The 21,889-nt window shown below is 43.9% G+C and overlaps 1 protein-coding gene across 2 annotated transcripts in view; it reads left to right on the top strand.

The window, feature by feature from the left end:
- The window catches only part of LOC120312013 (carcinoembryonic antigen-related cell adhesion molecule 1-like), a 45,859-nt gene that overhangs the window by 8,502 nt on the left and 15,468 nt on the right, over positions 1-21,889 (top strand). For both annotated transcript variants that reach the window (XM_039352208.1, XM_039352209.1), the window contains exons 3-6: positions 9,763-10,035; positions 12,299-12,556; positions 13,952-14,221; positions 17,364-17,615. In XM_039352208.1, the coding sequence (XP_039208142.1) occupies positions 9,763-10,035; positions 12,299-12,556; positions 13,952-14,221; positions 17,364-17,615 (1,053 nt within the window). The remainder of the gene's footprint in view (positions 1-9,762; positions 10,036-12,298; positions 12,557-13,951; positions 14,222-17,363; positions 17,616-21,889) is intronic.

The following is a 21,889-nucleotide window of genomic DNA, read 5'->3' as shown; positions in this document are numbered from 1 at the left end:
TGTATGCACAGATGCCACTTGCATCTGGATGTCTCTTGGTGATACAAATCCTGGCTGGAGATACATCTTCTACTTTTGTCCAAATGCAAAGTTCTGGTCGAATTGATCGTGCCCAAATGGAGTTATAATGTTGAGATGTTGAGACTCTAGAAAGAGCGCAGAGAAGAGCAACAAAGATGATTCAGGGACTGGAGGCTAAAACATAGGAAGAACGGTTGCAGGAATTGGGTATGTCTAGTCTACTGAAAAGAAGGACCAGGGGTGACATGATAGCAGTCTTCCAATAGCCAGTGGGCTGCCACAAGGGAGAGGAGGTCAAGCTATTATCCAAAGCACCTGAAGGCAGGACAAGAAACAATGGATGGAAACTAATCAAGGACAGAAGCAACCTAGAACTAAGGAGAAAATTCCTGACAGTGTGAGCAATTAATCAGTGGAACAACTTGTCTCCAGAAGTTGTGGGTGTTCCAACATTGGAGGTTTTTAAGAAGAGGTTGGACAATTGTATGAAATGAGATAGGGTTTCCTGCCTGAGCAGGGGGTTGGACTAGAAGACAAGGAGAGAAGCAACCTAGAACTAAGGAGAAACTTCCTGACAGTGAGAACAATTAATCAGTGGAACAGCTTGCCTCCAGAAGCAGTAAATGCTCCAACACTGGAAGTTTTTAAGAAGAGACTGGACAGCCATTTGTCCGAAATGGTGTAGGGTTTCCTGCCCGAGCAGGGGGTTGGACTAGATGACCTCCAAGGTCCCTTCCAACTTTACTACTATTACTATTACTACCTCCAAGTGTCTTTCCAACTCTGTTATTCTGTTATATTTCCTAGATCTGGCAGAGCCTTTAACACTGAATGTCCACTGAAAGATAGTATGCAATGATCTACCAGCAGCATTGTATTAAACCATGGTAGGCTTGGGGAACTTAACTTCTTGCTTGGTTACTAAATACTTGATTTCCCACAATTATAGCTGTGTGGGCGTCCACTGAAAAGTGTTGAGTTGGAGGTGATTTAAGTCGGATATCACATTTTTCTCCAGTCGGGTTTTCGTTTCTTCATGCAAGGTGTTATTTATGTTGCTTTCCTTATATGCATGTGTGAAAGAAGCCTCTCCCCCACTCAAGATTGCATGCTACTGAGCAGATTCTGTGGAAGTAGTTTGATTGGACCCGTTAAATCGTTCTAGTGAACCATTGGTCACTCATCAGCCCTGTATTAAATGCTATCTTTGTTGTTCTGTTTTTTTGTTTTGTTTTTTTTGAATCCATAAAATAATCCTTAAACCTCTAGTCTTTGGAAAAGGCCTTTTGGGAGATTGCCTCTGGCTTCCTGATCAATACAGAAAGCAAAATTAACAAATGGCTGTCCAGTCCAGCGTTTTCCAATCATGACAACCCTTAAGAGCTATGGACTTTGGAAATTTCCCAGCCAGCATGCCTGGATTTCAGCTCCCAGAATCCCCTGGTCAGCATGCTGGGACTTTTGACTCGCAGAATTCCTCAGTCAGCATGTGGGGGCTTCAACTCTCAGAATTCCACAATCAGCATGCTGGGACTTCAATTCCCAGAATTCTTCAGTCAGCATGCTTAGATTTCAGCTCCCAGAATCTCCTGGTCAGCATGCTGGGACTTTTGACTCCCAGAATTCCCCAGTCAGCATGTGGGTGCTTCAACTCTCAGAATTCCACAATCAGCATGCTGGGACTTCAACTCCCAGAATTCTTCAGTCAGCATGCTTAGATTTTAGCTCCCAGAATCCCCTGATCAGCATGCTGGGACTTCAACTTCCAGAATTCTCCAGCCAGCATGCTGGGACTTCAACTCCCAGAATTCTTCAGTCAGCATGCTTAGATTTCAGCTCCCAGAATCCCCTGGTCAGCATGCTGGGCCTTCAACTTCCAGAATTCTCCAGCCAGCATGCTGGGACTTCAACTCCCAGAATTCTTCAGTCAGCATGCTTAGATTTCAGCTCCCAGAATCCCCTGATCAGCATGCTGGGACTTCAACTTCCAGAATTCTCCAGCCAGCATGCTGGGACTTCAACTCCCAGAATTCTTCAGTCAGCATGCTTAGATTTTAGCTCCCAGAATCCCCTGGTCAGCATGCTGGGACTTCAACTTCCAGAATTCTCCAGCCAGCATGCTGGGACTTCAATTCCCAGAATTCTCCAGCTACCAAGTCCATTGCTAAGCATTCTAGGAGCTGAAGTGCACATGGTTATAGTCCTTCAGTTAATCCCAAAGCTCCTTGGATGGCTTTGGGACAGTCAGTCTTAACCCAGTTCTGAAAGATAAGGAGTTTTCTCCTTTGAGATCTCAAGGAAAAGTTAAGGAACAAGGCAAAAAAAAAACAAACATAACTTTTATTGCCGGGTGCTTTAGATAAGCCAACCCCGTCTTCAGCATATGCTCTTTTTAAACTTCCAACATGCTGAGCCATTTATTTCCATGGCCCCCACTGATGGAGTCCCCTCATTTTTCTGCATTTTTGCTTCTGTCCTCCCCGAGAAGGAATCTTCCTGGTTTTATGGGCTGCCAACTGCAGGGTAAACACAAGAGCTGTTTGGTTAAACAAATGATGTCCTTGCACAGATTTAATTTCCCTCACTGGAACATCCCGTCTCTTTTGCGCCATGGAAGAATGTTTGTCGAATTGACTTTTTCTTCCCCCCCCCCCGTCCCCCCGAGGTGTGATAACCGAGACCCGCAATTTCGTTGCACTTTTTCATTATTTATTAAAATTTATGTGCTGCCCATCTCACTGTCCAAAGCGACTCTTTTGATGGCAATAGGTAGCTTCTTACTGGACATTGGCCTTTGCCAATCTATCATCCTCTTGGGTGTGTTGAGTTGAAGTCCCGTAATCCTCACCCAGCATTGCTTTTATATGAAATTTTGTGTGGCAGTTCTAAAGGGGAACCTTGTATCAAATTATGTCTGGTCTACAGTAATGAAAAAACGAGTCTGGTCTAGTGGTGAAGGTGTTGGCCCAGAAACCAGGAGACAGTGAATTGTAGTTCTGTTGGCTGGCTGACTTTGGAACAATCACCAGGAGGCAGAGAGTACTTAGTCCTTGTTTCAAACGTGAAAGCTGGCTGGATGACTTTAGTCCAATTACCAGGAGACTGGGGATTCTAGTCCCTCCTTAGGCATGAAAGCCAGCTGGGTGATATGGGGCCAGTCACCAGGAGACAGTGAGTTCTAGTCCCACCTGGGTGGTTTGAGATAGTCACCAACCCTAGCCCCACTCACCCCCACATAGTTGTTGTTACAAGGAAAATAGGTGGAAGGAATGGTAAGTATGTTTGTCCTCTTGAATTACTTATCAAGTAACAAAAGGAAAGAAAGAAGGAAAAAGAGAGAGAGAGAAAGAAAGAAAGAAAGAAAGAAAGAAAGAAAGAAAGAAAGAAAGAAAGAAAGAAATTTAAGTGCCTGTGGAATATTAATCCTCTTGAATTACTTATCAAGTAACAAAAGGAAAGAAAGAAGGAAAAAGAGAAAGAAAGAGAAAGAAAGAAAGAAAGAAAGAAAGAAAGAAAGAAAGAAAGAAAGAAAGAAAGAAAGAAAGAAAGAAAGAAAGAAAGAAAGAAAGAAAGAAAGAAAGAAATTTACGTGCCTATGGAAGCATTACTGAAATAATAAAATCAATATTGTTCCAGAAGTATCTTCAGGTCTTTGAGAAAATACATTGGCAACACTTTAAGCTGATTTTCAAGGCTAGCAATTGCATTCTATTGTCCGAGAGAAGACACTAACGGTTGCAAAAGAGAGTTCCCATTATTCCAGGTTTCTGGATCTGAGTCCATTAACCAACACATAGCAAAGGAGAGGCAGAGAAATACCTTGTTTCCTGTTCATGTTCCTTGCTATTTCAAGCCTGCCTTACTCTCTTTTTCCTTCTTCTGTTTTTGAGACATAATTCTGCAGAAACAATTAGTCAGAAAGACAAGAGTAGAGTCAGCAGATTTGGGAAATGGAATACCGTATCACAGTAAGTGTTCACACAAGGGTTGGAAGTGCAAAAGGACTTCTCTTACAAAAGCCCATGGAGATTCACGCTACATTTTTTTCCTTCCCTTTGCAAGTCCTGCACATTTTTTTTTTTTGATCTCTTTCGCTTCCCTTGTTTTTCATTAACCCAACAGCTATTTTTTTTTTTTTAAATTGGCTGGCACCAGGCCTAGACAAGACTGTTGGCATCAGGAACAGCGTCCCATACGCAGACGAACATCTAGTAGGAAAGATTAAATTGGGCAGCCTTTTAAGATACAGAAAGAGCGGCACCATTGCCTTTGGTTGACGTTGGCAAGGAAGAAAATTGAGATTTATCCCAGCCTGTGCTTGAAAAGGAAGCAATCAACAGACACTCATCTATTATTCATTCAGAAATGGCCCTCCAAAAGCAATTTATTCCCCTTTCTTTAACTAAACAATAACATTTCCTCTGTCGTCTGTTCGCCAACTACTTTAAAAAGCCTTTGAGGTGGAACCTACGAACACTCTGAAAACTTAAAAGTCACTTTTTATTTTTGGCCCGAGTTTTCATAGCCAGCAGGATGTGTCAACGAGGGCAAAATTAATCAGAGACCAAGGCGTTTATTGTCACCATAAAAGTGCAGTATCTGGCGGTGGAATTATAATTTGTAATCACGAAACACAGAACTTGGCAAAGTAGACCAGGGATTTCTGGTAGTGATTATAGCAAATTTCTATCAAAAGAATGAATTCGTTGACTTCATTGGCACACCATACAAAAATTAGATCACCGTACGGGTAGTCTTCGGCTTATGACCACAATGGGGGTTAGAATTTCACCTTTTTGCCACCGTTATTAAGCAGATCACTGCAGTTAAGTGAATTAGCTTCCCCCACTGTTTGGATGACTCAGCTGGGAAAGTCACAATTTGTGGATCATGTGACCTGGGGACATTGCAACTGTTGTAAATGCATCTCAATTATCCGTTGCCCCAATTTTGATCATGTGACAGAGGGGATCCTGCAACAGTCCTAAGTGCAAGGACCAACTGCAAGCCTCTTTTTTTTCTGCACCACTGCAACTTTGAATGGTGGTTAAACATATGGTTGTTAAGTCAAGGGCCGTCTGTACGTTATGTTCCTAATGGAAGGAAGGAATAAAGGAATATAAATAATATCTTGGTTGGGTATAACAAGCTTGGGAAAGCAAAATTAACGTGTGCCAAGAATTGTTTGATGCTTTTCCTTGCATTATAAAAAGATACGGTCTCTTGATAAATTCCTGGGGATTTCATGGACACATCCGTGTTGTTTTCTTGGCAGCCGTACAGAAAATAATTTGCCATTGCTGGCTTCCAAAATGTGTTTCAACTTTCAGTCGGCTGTGTTGCTTTCCATCCAACTCTACGGTTAATCCTTGACATAACATTATTTCTTTCTGTTGCTAAGCAAAGTGGTGGTTGATTTGCCTGAAATGGGATAGGGCAGAGACGGGGAACCTTGGCTCTTTTATGACTCATGGACTTCAGCTCCCAGAATTCCTGAGCCAACCTGGCTCAGCATGGAAACCTCTCCCTTTCCCCTTAGCACGGCTGGCTCAGGAATTCTGGGAGTTGAAGTCCACGAGTCATAAAAGAGCCAAGGTTGCCCATCCCTGGCCTAGGCCTGTATTTCTCAACCTTGGCCACTCGGAGATGGGTGGACTTCAACTCCCAGAATTCCTGAGCCAGCATGGCTCAGCATAGCAACCTCTCCCTTTCCTCTCAGCATGGCTGGCTCAGGAATTCTGGAAGTTCACAACTCATAAAAGAGCCAAGATTCCTTACCCCTGGTCTAGGATTTTCTGCCTGAGCAGAGGGTTGGACTAGAAGACCTCCAAGGTCCCTTCCAATTCTGGTATTCAGTTTAGTGATCGAAGTTACAATAGCAATGTAGAAAGTCATTTATAATCATTTTTCACACTTTCCACCGTTGCAGCATCCCCATGATCCCGTGATCAAAATTCACCCCTTGGCAACTGGCATGTATTTATGAGGGTTGCCCTGTCCTGGGCTCATGTGGTCATTATTTGTAACCCTCCCAGCTGGCTTCCAACGGGTAGAGTCAACAGAGGAAGCCCAATTGGCTTAACAACTGCATGTTTCATTTAGCAGCTGTAGTGATCAGCTTAAGAACTGTGGCAAAAGGTCCTAAAATGAGGCACACCTCGCTTAGCCATGGAAATTTGGGGCTCAATTGTTGTCGTAAGTCAAGGACTAGAACAAAGTCCGATACTGCCTCCAGTTCTGGTCACCATGATGTAAAAGAAATGTTGAGATTCTGGAAAGAGTGCAGAGAAGAGCAACTAAGATGATTAGGGGACTAGAAGTTAAAATATACGAAGAACATTTGCAGGAATTGAGTTTGTCTAGTCTAGTGAAAAGAAGAACTAGGGGAGACATGATAGCAGTGTTCCAATATCTCAGGGGCTGCCCCAAAGAAGAGGGAGTCAAGCTCTTCTCCAAAACACCTGAAGGCAGGACAAGAAGCAACAGATGGAAACTCAACAAGGAGAGACGCAACCTAGAACTAAGAGAAATTTCCTGACAGTGAGAACGATTAATCCGTAGAATAACTTGCTTCCAGAAGTTGTGGGTGCTCCATCACTGGAAGCTTTTAAGAAAAGACTGGACAGCCACTTTTTCTGAAATGGTATAAGATCTCCTGCTTGAGCAGCGGGGGGGGGTGGACTAGAAGACCTCCAAGGCTCTCTTCTGTGATTCTGAGTGCCTGCACTTTTTCTGAGCTGAAAGTTAGCCGAGTGCTATAGCTTCCTGTGCTTTTCTGCAATACGTTGTGGCACAAATCCTGCTCGTAATCTTCTAGATCCCCCGAGGATAGAAATCGTCCCGGTGCTATGTTATTTCATCACCTAATAAGACTTAGCAATTCCCTCGGTAAGCAAGCAGAAGAGGAGCAGCCGTGCCTGAAAAGGGTGCCCGCAGGACAGGAGGTCAAAACAAGAAGAGAGCGGATTAGAAAATCTTCAAATGCAATATTCTGTCCAGCTTTTCTGTAATAAGTGAGGGGAAATCGTCGGCGTCAGATAAAAGAGCTTGGATGGACGCCATTTCAGACGTAATCGCATTCAGGGGGGCTAAGAAATTGAGAGAGGCGACCACACACCCGGCAGACGTACATAGAGGTAGTCCTCAATTGGCAACAATTCATTTTGTGACCGAAGTTAGAACGGCGCTGGAAAAAGGGACTTAGGATTAACCCTAAACCAGGGGTAGGCAACCTTGGCTCTTTTATGACTGGTGGACTTCAACTCCCAGAATTCCTGAGCCAGCATGGCTCAGCCTGGAAACCTCTCCCTTTCCCCTCAGCATGGCTGGCTCAGGAATTCTGGGAGTTGAAGTCCACGAGTCATAAAAGAGCCAAGGTTGCCTACCTCTGCCCTAAACCACTGCAGCATCCCCATGGTCCTGTGATCAGAATTCAGACACGGGGCCACCGCCTCATATTTAGGACGGTTCGCCGTTTCCCGGGATCATGTGATCCTCTTTTGCAACTATCAAAGATTCATTTTGCAACCGTGTTACTAACAACCGTGGTGATTCCCTTAACAACTGTGGCAAGAAAAGTCATAAAATGGGGCAAAGCTCAAAGCTCACTCTTGCTCAGCAATGGGAACTTTGAGCTCCATTGTGGTTGTAACTCAAGGACTATCTGAACAGGGTGCCTGTTCAAAAGAGAGAAAGGAGCATCTTAAGCCGAAACCATTAAAAAGTCAAATTTGGTTTTTCCAGAAACATAAGAATTTTATAAGGTGTACAAAACAAACCGGTGAGAGTTGTGTCAACGATGGGCATCAAAAACCCAGGAAGGGCTTTGATCAACTGACTGAGACCACCATTTGACTGTAGACCAGGGGTCCCCAACTCCCAATCTGTGGACCAGTACCGGGCCACGGCACACCAGCAACCGGTCCACATACACAAGGAACAGCTTGCCTTCAGACGCTGTGGGTGCTTCATCACTGAAGGTTTTTAAGAAGAGACTGGACAACCACTTGTCTGAAATGATATAGAGCAGTGGCTCTCAATCTTTTTAATGCCGCGACCCCCCCCCCCAACCGGTTGTAAGTCGAGGACTACTCAACCGGTCGTAAGTCGAGGACTACTCAACTGGTGCAGCACCGTTTGCAGAATGGGACTTTTGGCGGGCTCAGCAGGGCAGAGACAGCCTGGACAATTCCTATTGGCTTTTGAAAGCCAATAGAATTAGACTCTATTCAAGAGAGTCTATTCTATTGGCTTTCAAAAGCCAATAGAATAAAAGGGAGTAGCACAGCTAAGGAAAAGGGGGGAAAAATGGCGGACTGCGTTGTTTGGCAACCCCCGTGAAATGGTCGTTCGACCCCAAATGGGGTCCCCACCCACAGGTTGAGAACCACTGATATAGGGTCTCCTGTTAGGAGCTGGGGAGGTGGAGTAGAAAACCTCCAAGGTCCCTTCCACCTCTATTCTATTCTCTGTGGGAGGCAGGCAGCACACAAAACCATGCATCCTCCGGTCTACGGAAAAACCTCTCTCCACGGAACTGGTCCCTGGTGCCCAAAATGTTGGGGACCTCTGCTGTAGATCTTCCTAAATGTACTAATCCTGGAGGGAAAGCAGTAGAAGAATTGCGCAGTAGTAAATGCAAAGTTATATTCTTTTAATGGCAACTCATAAAATGCCTACGCCTTGCATCAATGCTGATTGTTAACTGGGCCAAGGGCTGGAAAGATTGCCAGCTTTCCATCCTTAGCTATAACTTTCCAGAATTGGTCAGTCGGTTTTTTTGTTTTTTGTTTTTTGGTTTCATGGTTTCACTTTTGGTTTCTCTGCCTTTTAAGGTGTGTTTTATTGATCCGTTGCTTGTTTTACTGGGTCCATAAAAAAATGAACAAACTGAGCAATAAAAAGGAAAAAAAATAAGGCATTTGGCAAAGGGTTTTCGGTATCTCCTTCGTGCGAAGGTGCGAATTCTTTACACATTCTCTGTGCTTGCTGGGATCTGTTGTCTTCCTAAGTGGTCTCCACTCCACTCCGTAGGATCGGCCTCCGTCTCATGTTGCCCCCGTCTAAACAAAGAGCTTTTCAAAGTAGATTCTGCCCTGATGACTTGGTTTGTTGGCTACTTTCCCCCTATTTTTAAGTCCTTCTACAGGGAGTCCTTGATTTATGACCACAACTGAGCTCAAAATTTCCATCGTTAAGCAAGATAGTTGTTAAGTGAGTTTTTGCCCATTTTATGATCTTTCCTGCCACCATTGTTACGGGAATCCTTGCAATTGTTAAGTTATTAACACAGTTGTTAAGCGAATCAGGCTTCCCCGTTGACTTTGCTTGTCAGAACAAACATGACCCAGGGACATTGCAATCATCATAAGTACGAGTCAGTTGTCAAGCATTTGAATTTTGATCCTGTGATCATGGGGATGCTGCAACGGTCGTAAGTGTGAAAAACAGTCAATTGTAACTTGAAACAGTACTAAACAAACTGTTGTAAGTCAAGGACTTCCTGTATTTCTCTGCCTCTGAGCTTCTCCTGCAGCTGTTAAAATACTATAGTCCTACAATGTGTTTCTCTGTGATTTTTCCCACATTGTTTGTCTTTGTGACTGTTGGTATCTGTCTGTTTGTAAAAGGGGTTTGGTTCTTTCCTTGGACTTTGCCATCTGCATAAAATTGGTGGTGGGGGTGGATGATTTGACTCCCCAGCAACCTGGAGCCTCTTCTGCCCCTTTTCTATCCTCACAGGTGCTGTCCTTAAAGTCACCATCACCGGGCCTTCTCATGTGGTAGAAAACCATCCTGTCACTTTTCGGTGTTCCTCTTTGGGTTTCAATGTTTCCTACTCCTGGTTGAAGGCAGGCCAACCGATTGAAGGAGGAGAGAAGGTCCTTTTGGAGAACCACGGCCAGACCCTCACACTCCTTTCAACTGCTCGGAGTGACGCAGCTAGCTATACCTGTTCTGGGCAAAATAGCTTCTCTGCCAACAGCAGCGAGCCTCACCGGCTTGAAATCTTCTGTAAGTTGAGGCTGGAGGCGGTGAGATGTCCCTTCCCATCCAGCCAAGGGCTAACCACCAGTTGGCCCCTTTTAATTGACCCTCCGGGAATGGGATAGCTCAGAGGTTCAAGACACTGAGCTTGTCAGCTGGAAAGCTGACAGCCCAGGTTCCAGATCCGAGCATCGCACGACGGGGTGAGTTCCCGTTCCTTGCTCCAGCTCCTGTCCACTTAGCAATCTGAAAGCATGCAGCTGCGAGTAGATAAATAGGTATCACTTTGGTGGGACATTCCATATCATGCTGGCCACAGGACCACCGAAATGTCTTCAGATAATCCTGGCTCTCTCGGCCAAGAAAGAGATGAGCCATGTGCCCTAGAGTCAGACACAACTGGACAGGGGAAATCTTTACATTTAATAGACCCTTGATAGGAGATACAGTGGTACCCCAGTACTTGTCGTTAATTGGCTCCGGGAGGCGCCATGAGTAACAAAAACAATGAGAACCAAACCAATTTTCCCATGGGGAAGAATGTGAATATATGCAATGCATTCCTAAACTAAAGACAATGCACATTTTTAAGGCAATATATAAAAAGATAGGGTGAGATATAAAGCTAGCAATTACCGTATTTTCCGGCATATAAGACGACTCGGCATATAAGATGACCCCCCGGGTTCGGAGAAGATTTGCATGGTTTAGAAAGTCGTCTTATACGCCGGAAAATACGGTAATATATACTTAAATAAAATAAAAACTTCACTGTGCAAAACTACACAAAATGACCATGGAAGCTAAGATAAGGCTGCAAGAGGTTATGCACAGGGCAAGAGCTACTGTGTGAAAGGATAGCGAGTCATGAGGCAGCTGACATTGACAAGTTCTAGCTTGCCTATTGAATACCAAACAAATGACAAGTACCGGGACCATTTTTTTCAGCAAGAGGTGTTGAGTACCAAATTTGATGTGTTTCAAAGCAGCTGAGTGCTGAGGTGCCATTATAAATGCCTTTTGACACTCTTTTCTCCCTGGCTAACTGAAGACAGCTGGCCTTAGAAGGGAGGAGAACCAGCCTCAAATAAATTTGCTATCTTGGCCATTGTGATTGGTTCTAGTCTCTCTCTGTCTTTTCTTGGAATGGCTGATTTCTGGTTAATCTGCATCCAGGGAAGGATGAGACTTTGGCCCTTCTATTTAGTTTATTTTTTTTCCTGACCTGTCCTACGTGGCAATTATTCTTTCAGCCCAGGGAGTCAAATGAAATTCACACTCAGCCTGAAGGCAGGAAATGTTGGTGATTTGAATTCAGGATCCAGTCCTGTCATTGATTACCAACAGCCAAGAGGCATAAAGAGCCAATTGGGTCTAGTGCAGAGGTCCCCAACCCCTGGTCCATGGACCAGTATTGGGCTGCAGCATGCCAGCAACTGGTCCGCACAAACAAGCAAAGCCCCATCTGTGGGATGCAGGCAGCACACAAAATCACGCACTCTCCCATCCGTGGAAAAACCTCTCTCCGTGAAACCGGTCCCTGGTGCCCAAAAGGTTGGGGACCTCTGGTCTAGTGGTTAAGACACCATGCTAGAAAGTGGGAGATCGTGAGTCCAAGTGCCACCTTAGCCATGAAAACCAGCCGGGTGATTTTGGGCTATTCATTCTCCTTCAGCTCAGCCTGTCTCAAAGGACCATCTAACCAGCTCTTTGCTCCTCAAATGGCTGCTAAAGTAAAACTCAGAAGCAACCAGCCTCTTCACTGAGCTTGGAATTAGCTTGAATTAAAGCTTTGAGCTTAAAAAACGAGCAAGGAATAAAAGACGACCCAGAAAACTGAGCCAAGTAACATTTTAAGAGGTGATTGTTGTTCTTAGGTTTTATTCAGATATCCCCTTGGTCTTCCACTCCTTGGGATTTCTCCCTATAGAGCCAATGTATGGTTACACCAAAAATGTAGGATTGTATTTTTAGATGGGTTTAGCACAACTCACTGCGAGACAATTCAGTGCTGTATTAATCATTTCATCAGGTACTTTTATTATTGGTGACCATGTTTTCATCTAAATTATTGTAGCTCTTTTATTTATGGATTGATTTTCTTTATTGTCATTGGCCACGGGTCCGTCGACATTAATTTAACTTTTGTATTTGTTGAATTGTCCCGCAGCGAGTTTGTCCCACGGTTGCAGTGAGTTGTCCCATCCCGTTTTCAGACATAATGCCGTAATAGCACTGGTGGTTTTCTAAGTAGCTTTTTCAATATACGACTTTCCTGTGTTTGCTCCAGACGGGCCTGAGTGCCCCGTAATCAGCCCCCTACAACAGGTTTACCATGAGCATTCCACTCTCAATCTCTCCTGCTCTGCCATCTCTAATCCACCTGCAAAATTTTATTGGTATCTTAACGGGCAGCTTCTGGAACATCAGAGCAATTCTCACCTGGTCCAGCGTCTTACTCTGAAGAGCGCTGGAAACTATACCTGTAAAGTTACCAATGTTGAAAGTGGACTTTCGAACGACACCATGCTGGAGATCAGCGTCCGGGGTGAGTAGCTTGGATGGCCAAGCTTACTCAAATCTTTTGAAAAGATTTGCTGTGGGTGATTTCTCTGGGTGCCTTTTTGGTGTGATTCTGTCTTGGCTTCCTATCATCTTGAAACATCCTTTTCAGAGCTGTGCATGGATTTGATTTTGAGCGTTCCTGCATTTTTGTTTGAGTTTTCCTATCATGGTACTCCGTTCTGGGACCTTACCATGATTACCTCAACAGAGTGTTCCTCTTCTGTTTTGATTCCTTTTCTTCTTCAATATCTATGATCTTTGGTAGACTAGATTTCATCTGATTCCTCTAAGGGCCGAAAGTCATTCCAGCAGAAATGAGATCTTTACATGTTGTTGCTTCAACTTGTCACCATCAAAGCTTCCCCTTTATGGTCCCTGCAGTTCAGAAACGGGCTTATTTTGAGCCAGTTCTGATAAGTCAGTCAAACTGAGTTCTTTGCCTTGTGTTTTCCAATACTGTGACCTTGTATTTTCTTCCCTCGCAGTGTGAGAACCCAAATAGTTAAAACAGTTGTGCAATTTTTGTTAGTCTTTCTTCTTTTTTGTGTACTCTCTCTTTATCCCTGTTTCGTTTACATCTTTGGCACTGATTGCTTCCAACCAGGCCAGTCTCTGGCTGGGAATTCAAGGCCATCCACTGATATTCACTCTGATTCTATAAGTGTTCGATATTCTTCCATTCATTTATCTGCCTCCAAGTTGCCTCATTTTTTGAGATTTATCTCCATCAGTTTCCTCCTTCGTGGTTGTTGAATGTCTCAGAAGTGGTTCACAAACCCTTTATTATTGTTTTCCAGTGAAGCAACAGATTATATTGTTCCTGAAAACATAAACCTTATACTTTTTTTTTAATTGCTAAATTTCCGGTGGAACCTAATGTTGGCCTCGGTTTTTCCCAACTTCCCATTTTAGCCATCGTCCTCTATGGAACATTTGAGATATTTTTGATAAAATCTTGCAGTCCAGAAGAAGACAATTGACCTGTATCAAAGTTCTCCCATCTTTTTTTGCTCTGTAAACATGGCTTTGTATCTCACGGTTACAACACCTGGTTGACCAACATATCCTAAACCAGTGTTTCTCAACCTTGACAATTTTAAGGCATGTGGACTTCAACTCCCAAAATTCCACAGCCAGCATTGCTGGCTGTGGAATTCTGGGAGTTGCAGTCCACATGCCTTAAAATTGTCAAGGTTGAGAAACACTGTCCTAAACGCATAGAGCCACCGAGCTGACTGCACAACCCCTTCTGAATCGTAATTCAAGATTAGATCTTGAAGTCCTGAATCAATCAACCATGGAGAAGAGGCCCAGTTACGTCAGACATTTGACTCAAATAACAATGACTTCCCCTTTTCTCTCTCTCTCCCCCCCACAGAGGCCATCAATCATATCTCCATCAGTGACCCTGGCAAGATTGTCGAGAATAGCACAACCTATCTCAACTGTACAGCCTCTGGCTTTAATGTTTCCTATGTTTGGCTTAAGGGGAACCAGAAGCTGGAGGCTGGAGGCCACATTACTTTAAGCAGCAATGGTCAAAATCTTAGCTTGAGTCGGACAAGTCGCCAGGACTCAGGCCTCTACACTTGCCGTGGGATTAACAGTTTTTCTAACGACTCCACCAACTACACTCTGAATGTCTTCTGTAAGTCTGCTTTGGCCATGGAGGGATTGTAGAGATTTGGGGAAAGAGCTTCCCAGCAAGCTTGTATAAGAGTCTAACTTCTAAAAGGGGGGGGATGGATGAGTGACGTTGAACAGATCCATTCCGAGTGCTTTGAGTGCCTTCACTTGCTTCGGTCAATATTCTCCCTCTTGCTACACATCCACATTCTAGAGCAGGGGTGTCAAACTCAAGTTCATTGAGGGCTGCATCAGCATTGTGGTTGCCCTCAGGGGGCTGGGTGGGTGTGGCCAGGGTGGGTGCAGCCTATTTGGTGGGCGTGGATGGGCTGGCCTACTGGGTGGGCATGGCCAGCTCTACATCATTTGCATCAAGGGTGCCTGTGGGGGCCTAGGCAGGAGTGGGACAGATCTGGGGGTCTCTGGCAGAAGGGGGTTGGGACCAGGGCAAGTGCCAAGGCATGGTCCACTGGAGGAGCCTCACTGTTCCTCTCAGGCCATGGGGGGGGGGTTGGTGGTGCAGGCTGCCCGGAGCCCTGGGCAGCAGAGGTCAAATGCCCAGCCTGACCCTTGAGCACCCACGGCACCAAGCCCAGCCCCACTTCCTCAACTGCTGCTCAAGGTTCTCCTGGTTCCTCGCTGTTTCCAGACAGCCTTGTGGAGCTAAGACTGAATGCCTTTCAGCATAGATGGCCACCACAAAATTGTACATTGGCTCCCAGCCGGCCTGGGCCAGGGCCAAGGCAGTGGGGGCCGTTCCCTCACTGTTTCCAGGATGGCTTTGCGGGCCACATGAAACCACTTCATGGGCCACATCTGGCTCCCAGGCCTTGTGTTTGACATGTCTGCTCTAGAGAGTCCTCAACTTACAACTGTTTGTTCAGTGACCGTTCAAACTTACAATGGCACTGAAAAATGTGATTTTTCCCCACCCTTTTTCACAGTTATGACCTTTGCAGCATCCCCATGATCATGGGGTCAAAATTCAGATGCTTGGCAGCTGACTCATGTTTATGACTCTTTCAGTGTCCTAAGGTCATCTGACCCCCCTTTGCGAGCTTCTGACAAGCAAAGTCAATGGGGAAGCCAGATTCACTTAACCAGGTTACTAACTTATCAACTGCAGTGATTCACTTAGCATCTGAGGCAAGAAAGGTCATAAAGTGGGGCAAAATTCGCTTAACAAATGTCTCACTTAACAACAGATATTTTGGGCTCAGCTGTGGTCATAAGTCAAGGACTACCTGTACTAGGGTGCACTGCGTAGACTGTAGGACAGTACTTGGCTGGGGTCAAGGAAACAAAATCAGATTGATCCGATCATAACATTTGGTGGTTAAAACAAACCAGGATGAGCAAGATATTTAGTACAGAGTGGAAATAATAATTCCTGGTGAGCCTCTGTGCAGAGATGACAATTGTCAGGACATGTAACCAGGAACAGGAGTTGAGTTCAAAGCCCTTCTATTTATTACATGCTACTTATACACAGGAATCTGATCTACTAATGTTCAAAGCAAATAACTTGTGGGAGCGTAAAGATTCCAAAGTAATGATGCATTTGACCCCACCTTCAGGTTCTGCCTGGTCCTCTCTTATAGCCATATAGAGAATAACATGTTCCATCAATTATTCCTCCACTGCACTCAAAGGGGACTTTTTTTTTTTTTCTTCCTTTAAGTAGAGATGTCAGTTGATGAAATGTGAGTCCTTGTTGTAAGCAAGCCACATTTTACAACACTGTGAGGCAGTCTGTACTCCTTTTGTAACTTCCTGAATACTACTATTCCTTGCTACAGGAAATAGGTAGCTACCTTGCCGAAATATTATTTTAGGGGGGGGGGAACCCTCATTTCTTCTTGTTTTACACCAGTCTCTTCTCCAAACTGCTGCTTACAGACCACACCCAGAGAACCAGAAGAAGTAATTGCTTCTTCTGCATATTTAAAGGGCAGTTTCATTTTCCAGTTTCTTCAATGGCCCACCTGGGCTTATTATTCTCCAAACGCAGTTTAAGGCTTTCAGGGGGGAGGTGTTGGCTTACAAGGCCATCTGTAACTTGAGAAAGTAACATCAGGCTGATGAAACTAACATGACGTAAAATGGGGATTGGACCCCACACACACTTCTAGCTAGCTAGCTGGCCTAGCTGTCCATGTTAGCTTCACTGTTTTGCTTCTCTCTCTGGCCAGGGTGTGCCCCAAGGGAGGGTCCCGGGCATCCTGAGTATGTTAAACTATGTAAATTAGTCGGTCCCAAAGATGAATGATAAAAAAAGGCGAATTAGATTTCTTCTTGCCTTTTCTTGGTAAAAAGAATTTGGGCTCCTGAACTCTTAGTCGGCGTGAAGCTGAGATAAATGGATAATGGGACCTCCTCTAACGCTGCTGGAAGATTGCAGGTAGTCCTCGACTTATGACGATTTGTTTAGCAACCGTGCAAAGTTGCAAGAGCACTGGGGGGAAAAAGTGATCGGTCCTCGCAGTTAGAATTGTCACAACATCCCCACAGTTGAGGGGTGCTTGGCCACTGGCATGTATGAACAATAGCCGTAGCATCCTGGGATCACAAATGTTTGCCATTTGTGACCATCCAAGCCAGCTTCTGAAAAACAAAGTCAGTGGGGAAGCTGGTTTCGCTTAGTGACTGCACGGTGCACTTCACAACTGCGGTTGATTTGCTTGACAACTATGACGACAAAGGTGGCGAAATTGAATGTGACTCATTTAACCACCACAAATGGAAATTCCGGTCCGGGTGGTGTTCGTAAGTTGAGGACTACTTGTCTTTAGGCTGTCAAACTAAATAGCTCCTGGATATGAAGGACAAACTCAATTTTGGAGGGCAGCTCCTCCCTATATAACAGGGATCTCTAACCTTGCTAACTTTAGGACTTGTGGACTTCAACATCCAGAATTCCTCAGCCAGCCATGCTGGCTGAGGAATTCTGGGAGTTGAAGTCCACAACTCCTAAAGTTGCCATGGTTGGAGACCTCTGCTATATTATCACATGAATGCCGAGAATAACTCTGTGGCCCCACACCAACAATACAGGCACGCATCATTCCAGCTCATAGGTTTTTGACCAAATGTGGCTTCTGAACACCCTTCTCCCCAAGTTCCCTGGCCTTCCTCAACCTGTAACTCTCCTATATTTGCTCCAGATGGGCCTGATGCCCCAGTCATCAGCCCCAGTGGGCAGTTTTATGCAGAAAGCTCCAATCTCACCCTCTCCTGTCAAGCTGACTCCAACCCACCCGCCAACTATACATGGTCCTTCAAGAACGCTACACATTCAGGGGGGATCTATCGACTCTTTCGTTTGTCTTCTGCCAACAATGGGACCTATACATGTGAGGCCTCCAACAACGAAACCAAACTCTCCCAGTCTAAAGCCCAGCCTGTCTGTGTCCTGGGTGAGTATATTCATGGTTGTATGGACTTCTGGTCTCCATAAAATGAGTTCTGTTAAGTGGGGGTGATCTTTCCGAGGCTAGCAATTTATACACCTGTCTCATGTCCTATCTCCATGGGACTTGTCTGGAATAATACAAACCCAGTGTCAAATCTGACTCGACTCCATACCGGTAGTAGCCTGTACTTGCAGCTTTGCCAAACATTGATGAGAGGGTGGTGATTTCCTAAAGGTGGAGGAGGCTACAGAATGCAAGTGAGCCGTCTGTTGCTGGGGAGATGTTATCTAACAAGGCCGAGTGAGGAAGAATGTTTTGACCAAAGCAGGCAGCTTTTCCCAAAGCAAAAAAACTAAACTCGATGGGTGAACGCTGAACTCTGGGTGGCCCGGAGGGAAAAGGGAGTGACCTATATGGGTTTTCACGGGGAAAATCCCAGAACTGATGGATTTTTCAATAAAGCTACACTCTTGGTTAACCCAAAGAGCTGGGAGTTTCTTTTGTTGAATGTGCCAAATGGGACGGTTGATACCCAGTCCCTGAACATCTCTTTTTCGCCTATCGTTCTATTTATTGTACATGTTTGGGTATTCTTGTCTCCTTGACAGCTTCTCCTTCACCTACGACTCTTTTGGGTATGTTGACAGGGGTTCTGTCCCCAAACGATCCCACGTGACTGGGCTGGATTTAAATCGTTTGCCTTGCAACGGAATCTTCAAAAGTCAAAAGTCCTGGAGAGTTTGTTTTCGTTTCCCCCCCCCCCACCCATGAAATCTCATTGCTTTAGCCAACTCCTCGTATGGTTTCTGTTCGTGACTGTTTTTCTTAAGATACCTTCTTGTGTCCTGTAACTGGATTTCAGTTTTGATGCAACTGTTTACTGTTTCCTTCCAAGGTTTGAGAGTTTACCACCTTTCACTGTTGTTCTTAAGATGATAATTGTGGAATTTGTACGATGGACATTAGAAATTCAGTTGTCTCCTGTCGCTTCAAACTTCTCCAATATTGTTGCCTTTCTTCATTCTGAATTGTCAGTGTATACAGTGTTGTAATTTCTCTTTCTTTTTTGTGTGTCCTTTTGGTCATCCTTAAACTATATTAACTGGAGTTTAAAAGACCATTCATGTGGTGGTCATGTCTTCTTCCTTTTCCCACACTGTTCATTTCTCTGATGGAGAAAATGTCTAATTTTGTCATAGGGGTTGCCCAACATTATTTTCATTGCAAACTCCCATAACATTTAGAAAAACAGTCATTAGGACTGAGATATGCTCATCACTTCATCTTTAGAAAGTTTTATCTGTAATAAATAGAACAATTCCGAAGGTTACGTCAGACGATTTCTTTTCTATTAGTCTTAGTTCTCGAAAGCACTCAAAAGAATGAATAAAGATAAGATGCTGTTCCAAAAAGACACGCATGTGACTTTGTTTTTATCCATTTCAAAATTACTGTCATAGGGTAATAACTTCACATTAATAGTCAACTTATTTTCCAAAGCGCCTGAAGGCAGGACAAGAAACAATGGATGGAAACTAATCAAGGAGAAAAGCAACCAGGAACTAAGGAGAAATTTCCTGGCAGTGAGAATAATTAGTAGAACAACTTCCCTCCAGAAGTTGTGGGTGCTCTATCACTGGAGGTTTTGAAAAAGAGATTGGATAACCATTTGTCTGAAATGATATAGAGTTTCCTACCTGAGCAGGGGGTTGGACTAGAAGACCTCCAAGGTCCCTTCCAATTCTATTATTCTGTTAAATTCTGCTTAGCTGGTAGATGTTCCATCCTATGCATTCCCATCCAGAAGGAACATTACCAGACATGGCTAGAAATATGGAATTGGACAAAAATAATAAAAGAGGCCTCCAGATCAGGCAGTTTGATCCTAGGTCTGTGCGTCCTTGAAAAATCTCAGACAGTAGAAGCAAAGAAGGACCCGACTAAAAACGTACAAAATGATTACAGTTTTTTTTTAACCAAGCAAAACCCCAAAATAAAATATGGAGTTGCTATTGCAAGAGAAGATATTGGAGCTCAAATGCTAGGCTGCTTTGGAACAGAGATGGAAGGCGATAGAGTTGTCGGAAAAATAGAGAGGAAACAATCTGTCAGTCCCACCTTTTTGATATTTGCACGAGGAAGCAATTTCGGTCACCAGATTCCTTTGTGAAACAACAGCTTAGTCATCAACTGGGTCAGCTTATTTGGTAGCTTCATCTTCTATTTTGTCTCATCCAAAGTTTGGATCCTGAAAATTTTTTACATGAGGCCTTAAGTTTCCTGCTCAAATTTTCTACCTGTACAGGTGTGAATTTCTTCAGGATAACCTGACAGAAAATGAGATAAATAATGTAGTCCGATTTAAAAATATCAAATTGATAAAGAAAATACTGGCTAAGGAACTAAGGAATTACCTGTATAGGTGTGAATTTTTTCAGGATAGCCTGACAGAAAATGAGATAAATACATAATGTAGTCCAACTTAAAAATATCAGATTGATAAAAGAAAATACTGGCTAAGGAACTAAACTTTTGGAGTTGATTTTTTTTTTTTTTGTGGGATTCCAATCATTTAGGAGGTCTACTGGGCCGTTTACGCCAATCTATCTGGACTTCTTCTCTTACAAAAGCTTTAAAAGCGTAAGAGTTATGGACCTGTAATTCTTATACACATCTGAAAGAATTGTACAGGTAACCCTTGACTTACAACAAATTTATTTAGTGACCGTTCAAAGCTAAAATGGCCCTGAAAAAAATGACATGCCCGTTTTTCACACGGCCACTGCAGCATCTCCAGGTCACATGATCAAAATTCAGATGCTTGGCCACCGACTCACATTTATGATGGTCGCCATGTCCCGGGGGGGGGGTCACGTGATCCCCTTTTGCAACCTTCGGACAAGCAAAGTCAATGGGGAAGCCAGATTACTAACCTAACCCCTGCAGTGATTCGCTTAACAACTATGGCAGCAAAGGTCGTAAAATGGGGCAAAATCCACTTAACAAGCGTCTCGCTCAGCAAGAGAAAAGTTGGGCTCAATTGTGGTCATATGTCAAGGATTATCTGTATAAAATTTAGAGGAATTGGAGAGATGTGGATCAGGATGAAAACATGGGTGGGAAGCAGAGGTTGGCGGAGAATTCAGACTGCCCCAAATGGAGAGAGTTAAAAGCCGATATTCTGCAGAGCCCTGATAATAAAACAATTTGTACAAGCACCTCCAGCAGCCTAAAAGAACAAGGTAATGGACCCACAGGATCTAAGTGGTCCAAGAAACATATTTTTACCTGCTGTCCACCGCCAGATTCTGGTTCCCACCAGCCTTTGGGAGGTTTTCACCAAACCGATCTATGTGTGATGCTTTCTATTGTCCCTGCTGATCTTATAACGTGCCTTCTAGGACTTCGTGAGGTGGCTTCTTGGCAAGAGATGCTAACCAGCAAATTAGACCAAAAGTGAAGAAGCTAATGAGAGCGGTGATCTGCAAAAGTTGATTTCTTCCGGGCTTTGGGTGCTTTTTTTTTCTTTCCTGGAATTAATAAATGATTTCTTTGCTTTGAGGTTGATCTGCTCCACCCGTTCATTTGTGCTTCACCCCAGACTGTCCCAGTGTCCTAAAATGAAAAAAAGACATACCAGCAAAATAAGGCATCCTAAATAATATTGTAGCCACCGCTGCAATTTATTATTTTTTGCTTTCTTGGGTTTTTTTTTCTCTTCTTCATTGGACTCCTGAAATTTAATTACTGAAATATGGCACAGCGTGATGGTTTCTGCAGCCACCTGGGAACATCCTGGTTAATGCAGACATGTCTGGATGGAAGCCACTGTGTTTAATTGCCCTCCTTTTTAAAATTTTTTGACTGATATTATGCCCTTTTACGTTGGCAGCAATCCACATTGGCAATACACTGTACTGATTGCAGGAACCAGCTCATGCCCAGCTTATGGAAAACACTCTGATGCCAATGCTTACTAAAATTGTTATTTTAAAAAATGAGGCACTAAAAGCATAGCTGCTGTTTGGGGAAAAAAAATACCTGGATGTGTTTTCCGTGCAGGGAAATTCTGTAAAAATAGGATTCCCTCCCTCCCCTTGGCCTGTTATATATTACTTTTCTTTCTCTCATTCTTTCTTTCTTTTATGATTGTTTTGAATCTGTTCAGCTCTTCAAGAAAACAAGAGCCACATAATTATTATTTACGTCTTCCATTGTCTCCTCCCAGTAGCAAAATAGTCTCTGGATCGTTTTTTTCTAAACAAATGAAACATCTA

This window comes from Crotalus tigris, unplaced genomic scaffold, assembly GCF_016545835.1.
Source record: "Crotalus tigris isolate CLP2741 ecotype Arizona unplaced genomic scaffold, ASM1654583v1 scf7180000018413.2111637, whole genome shotgun sequence".
Taxonomy (NCBI): Eukaryota; Metazoa; Chordata; class Lepidosauria; order Squamata; family Viperidae; genus Crotalus; species Crotalus tigris.
Note: the sequence above shows the minus strand (reverse complement) of the source record. Positions and strands in the feature narration are given on the sequence as shown.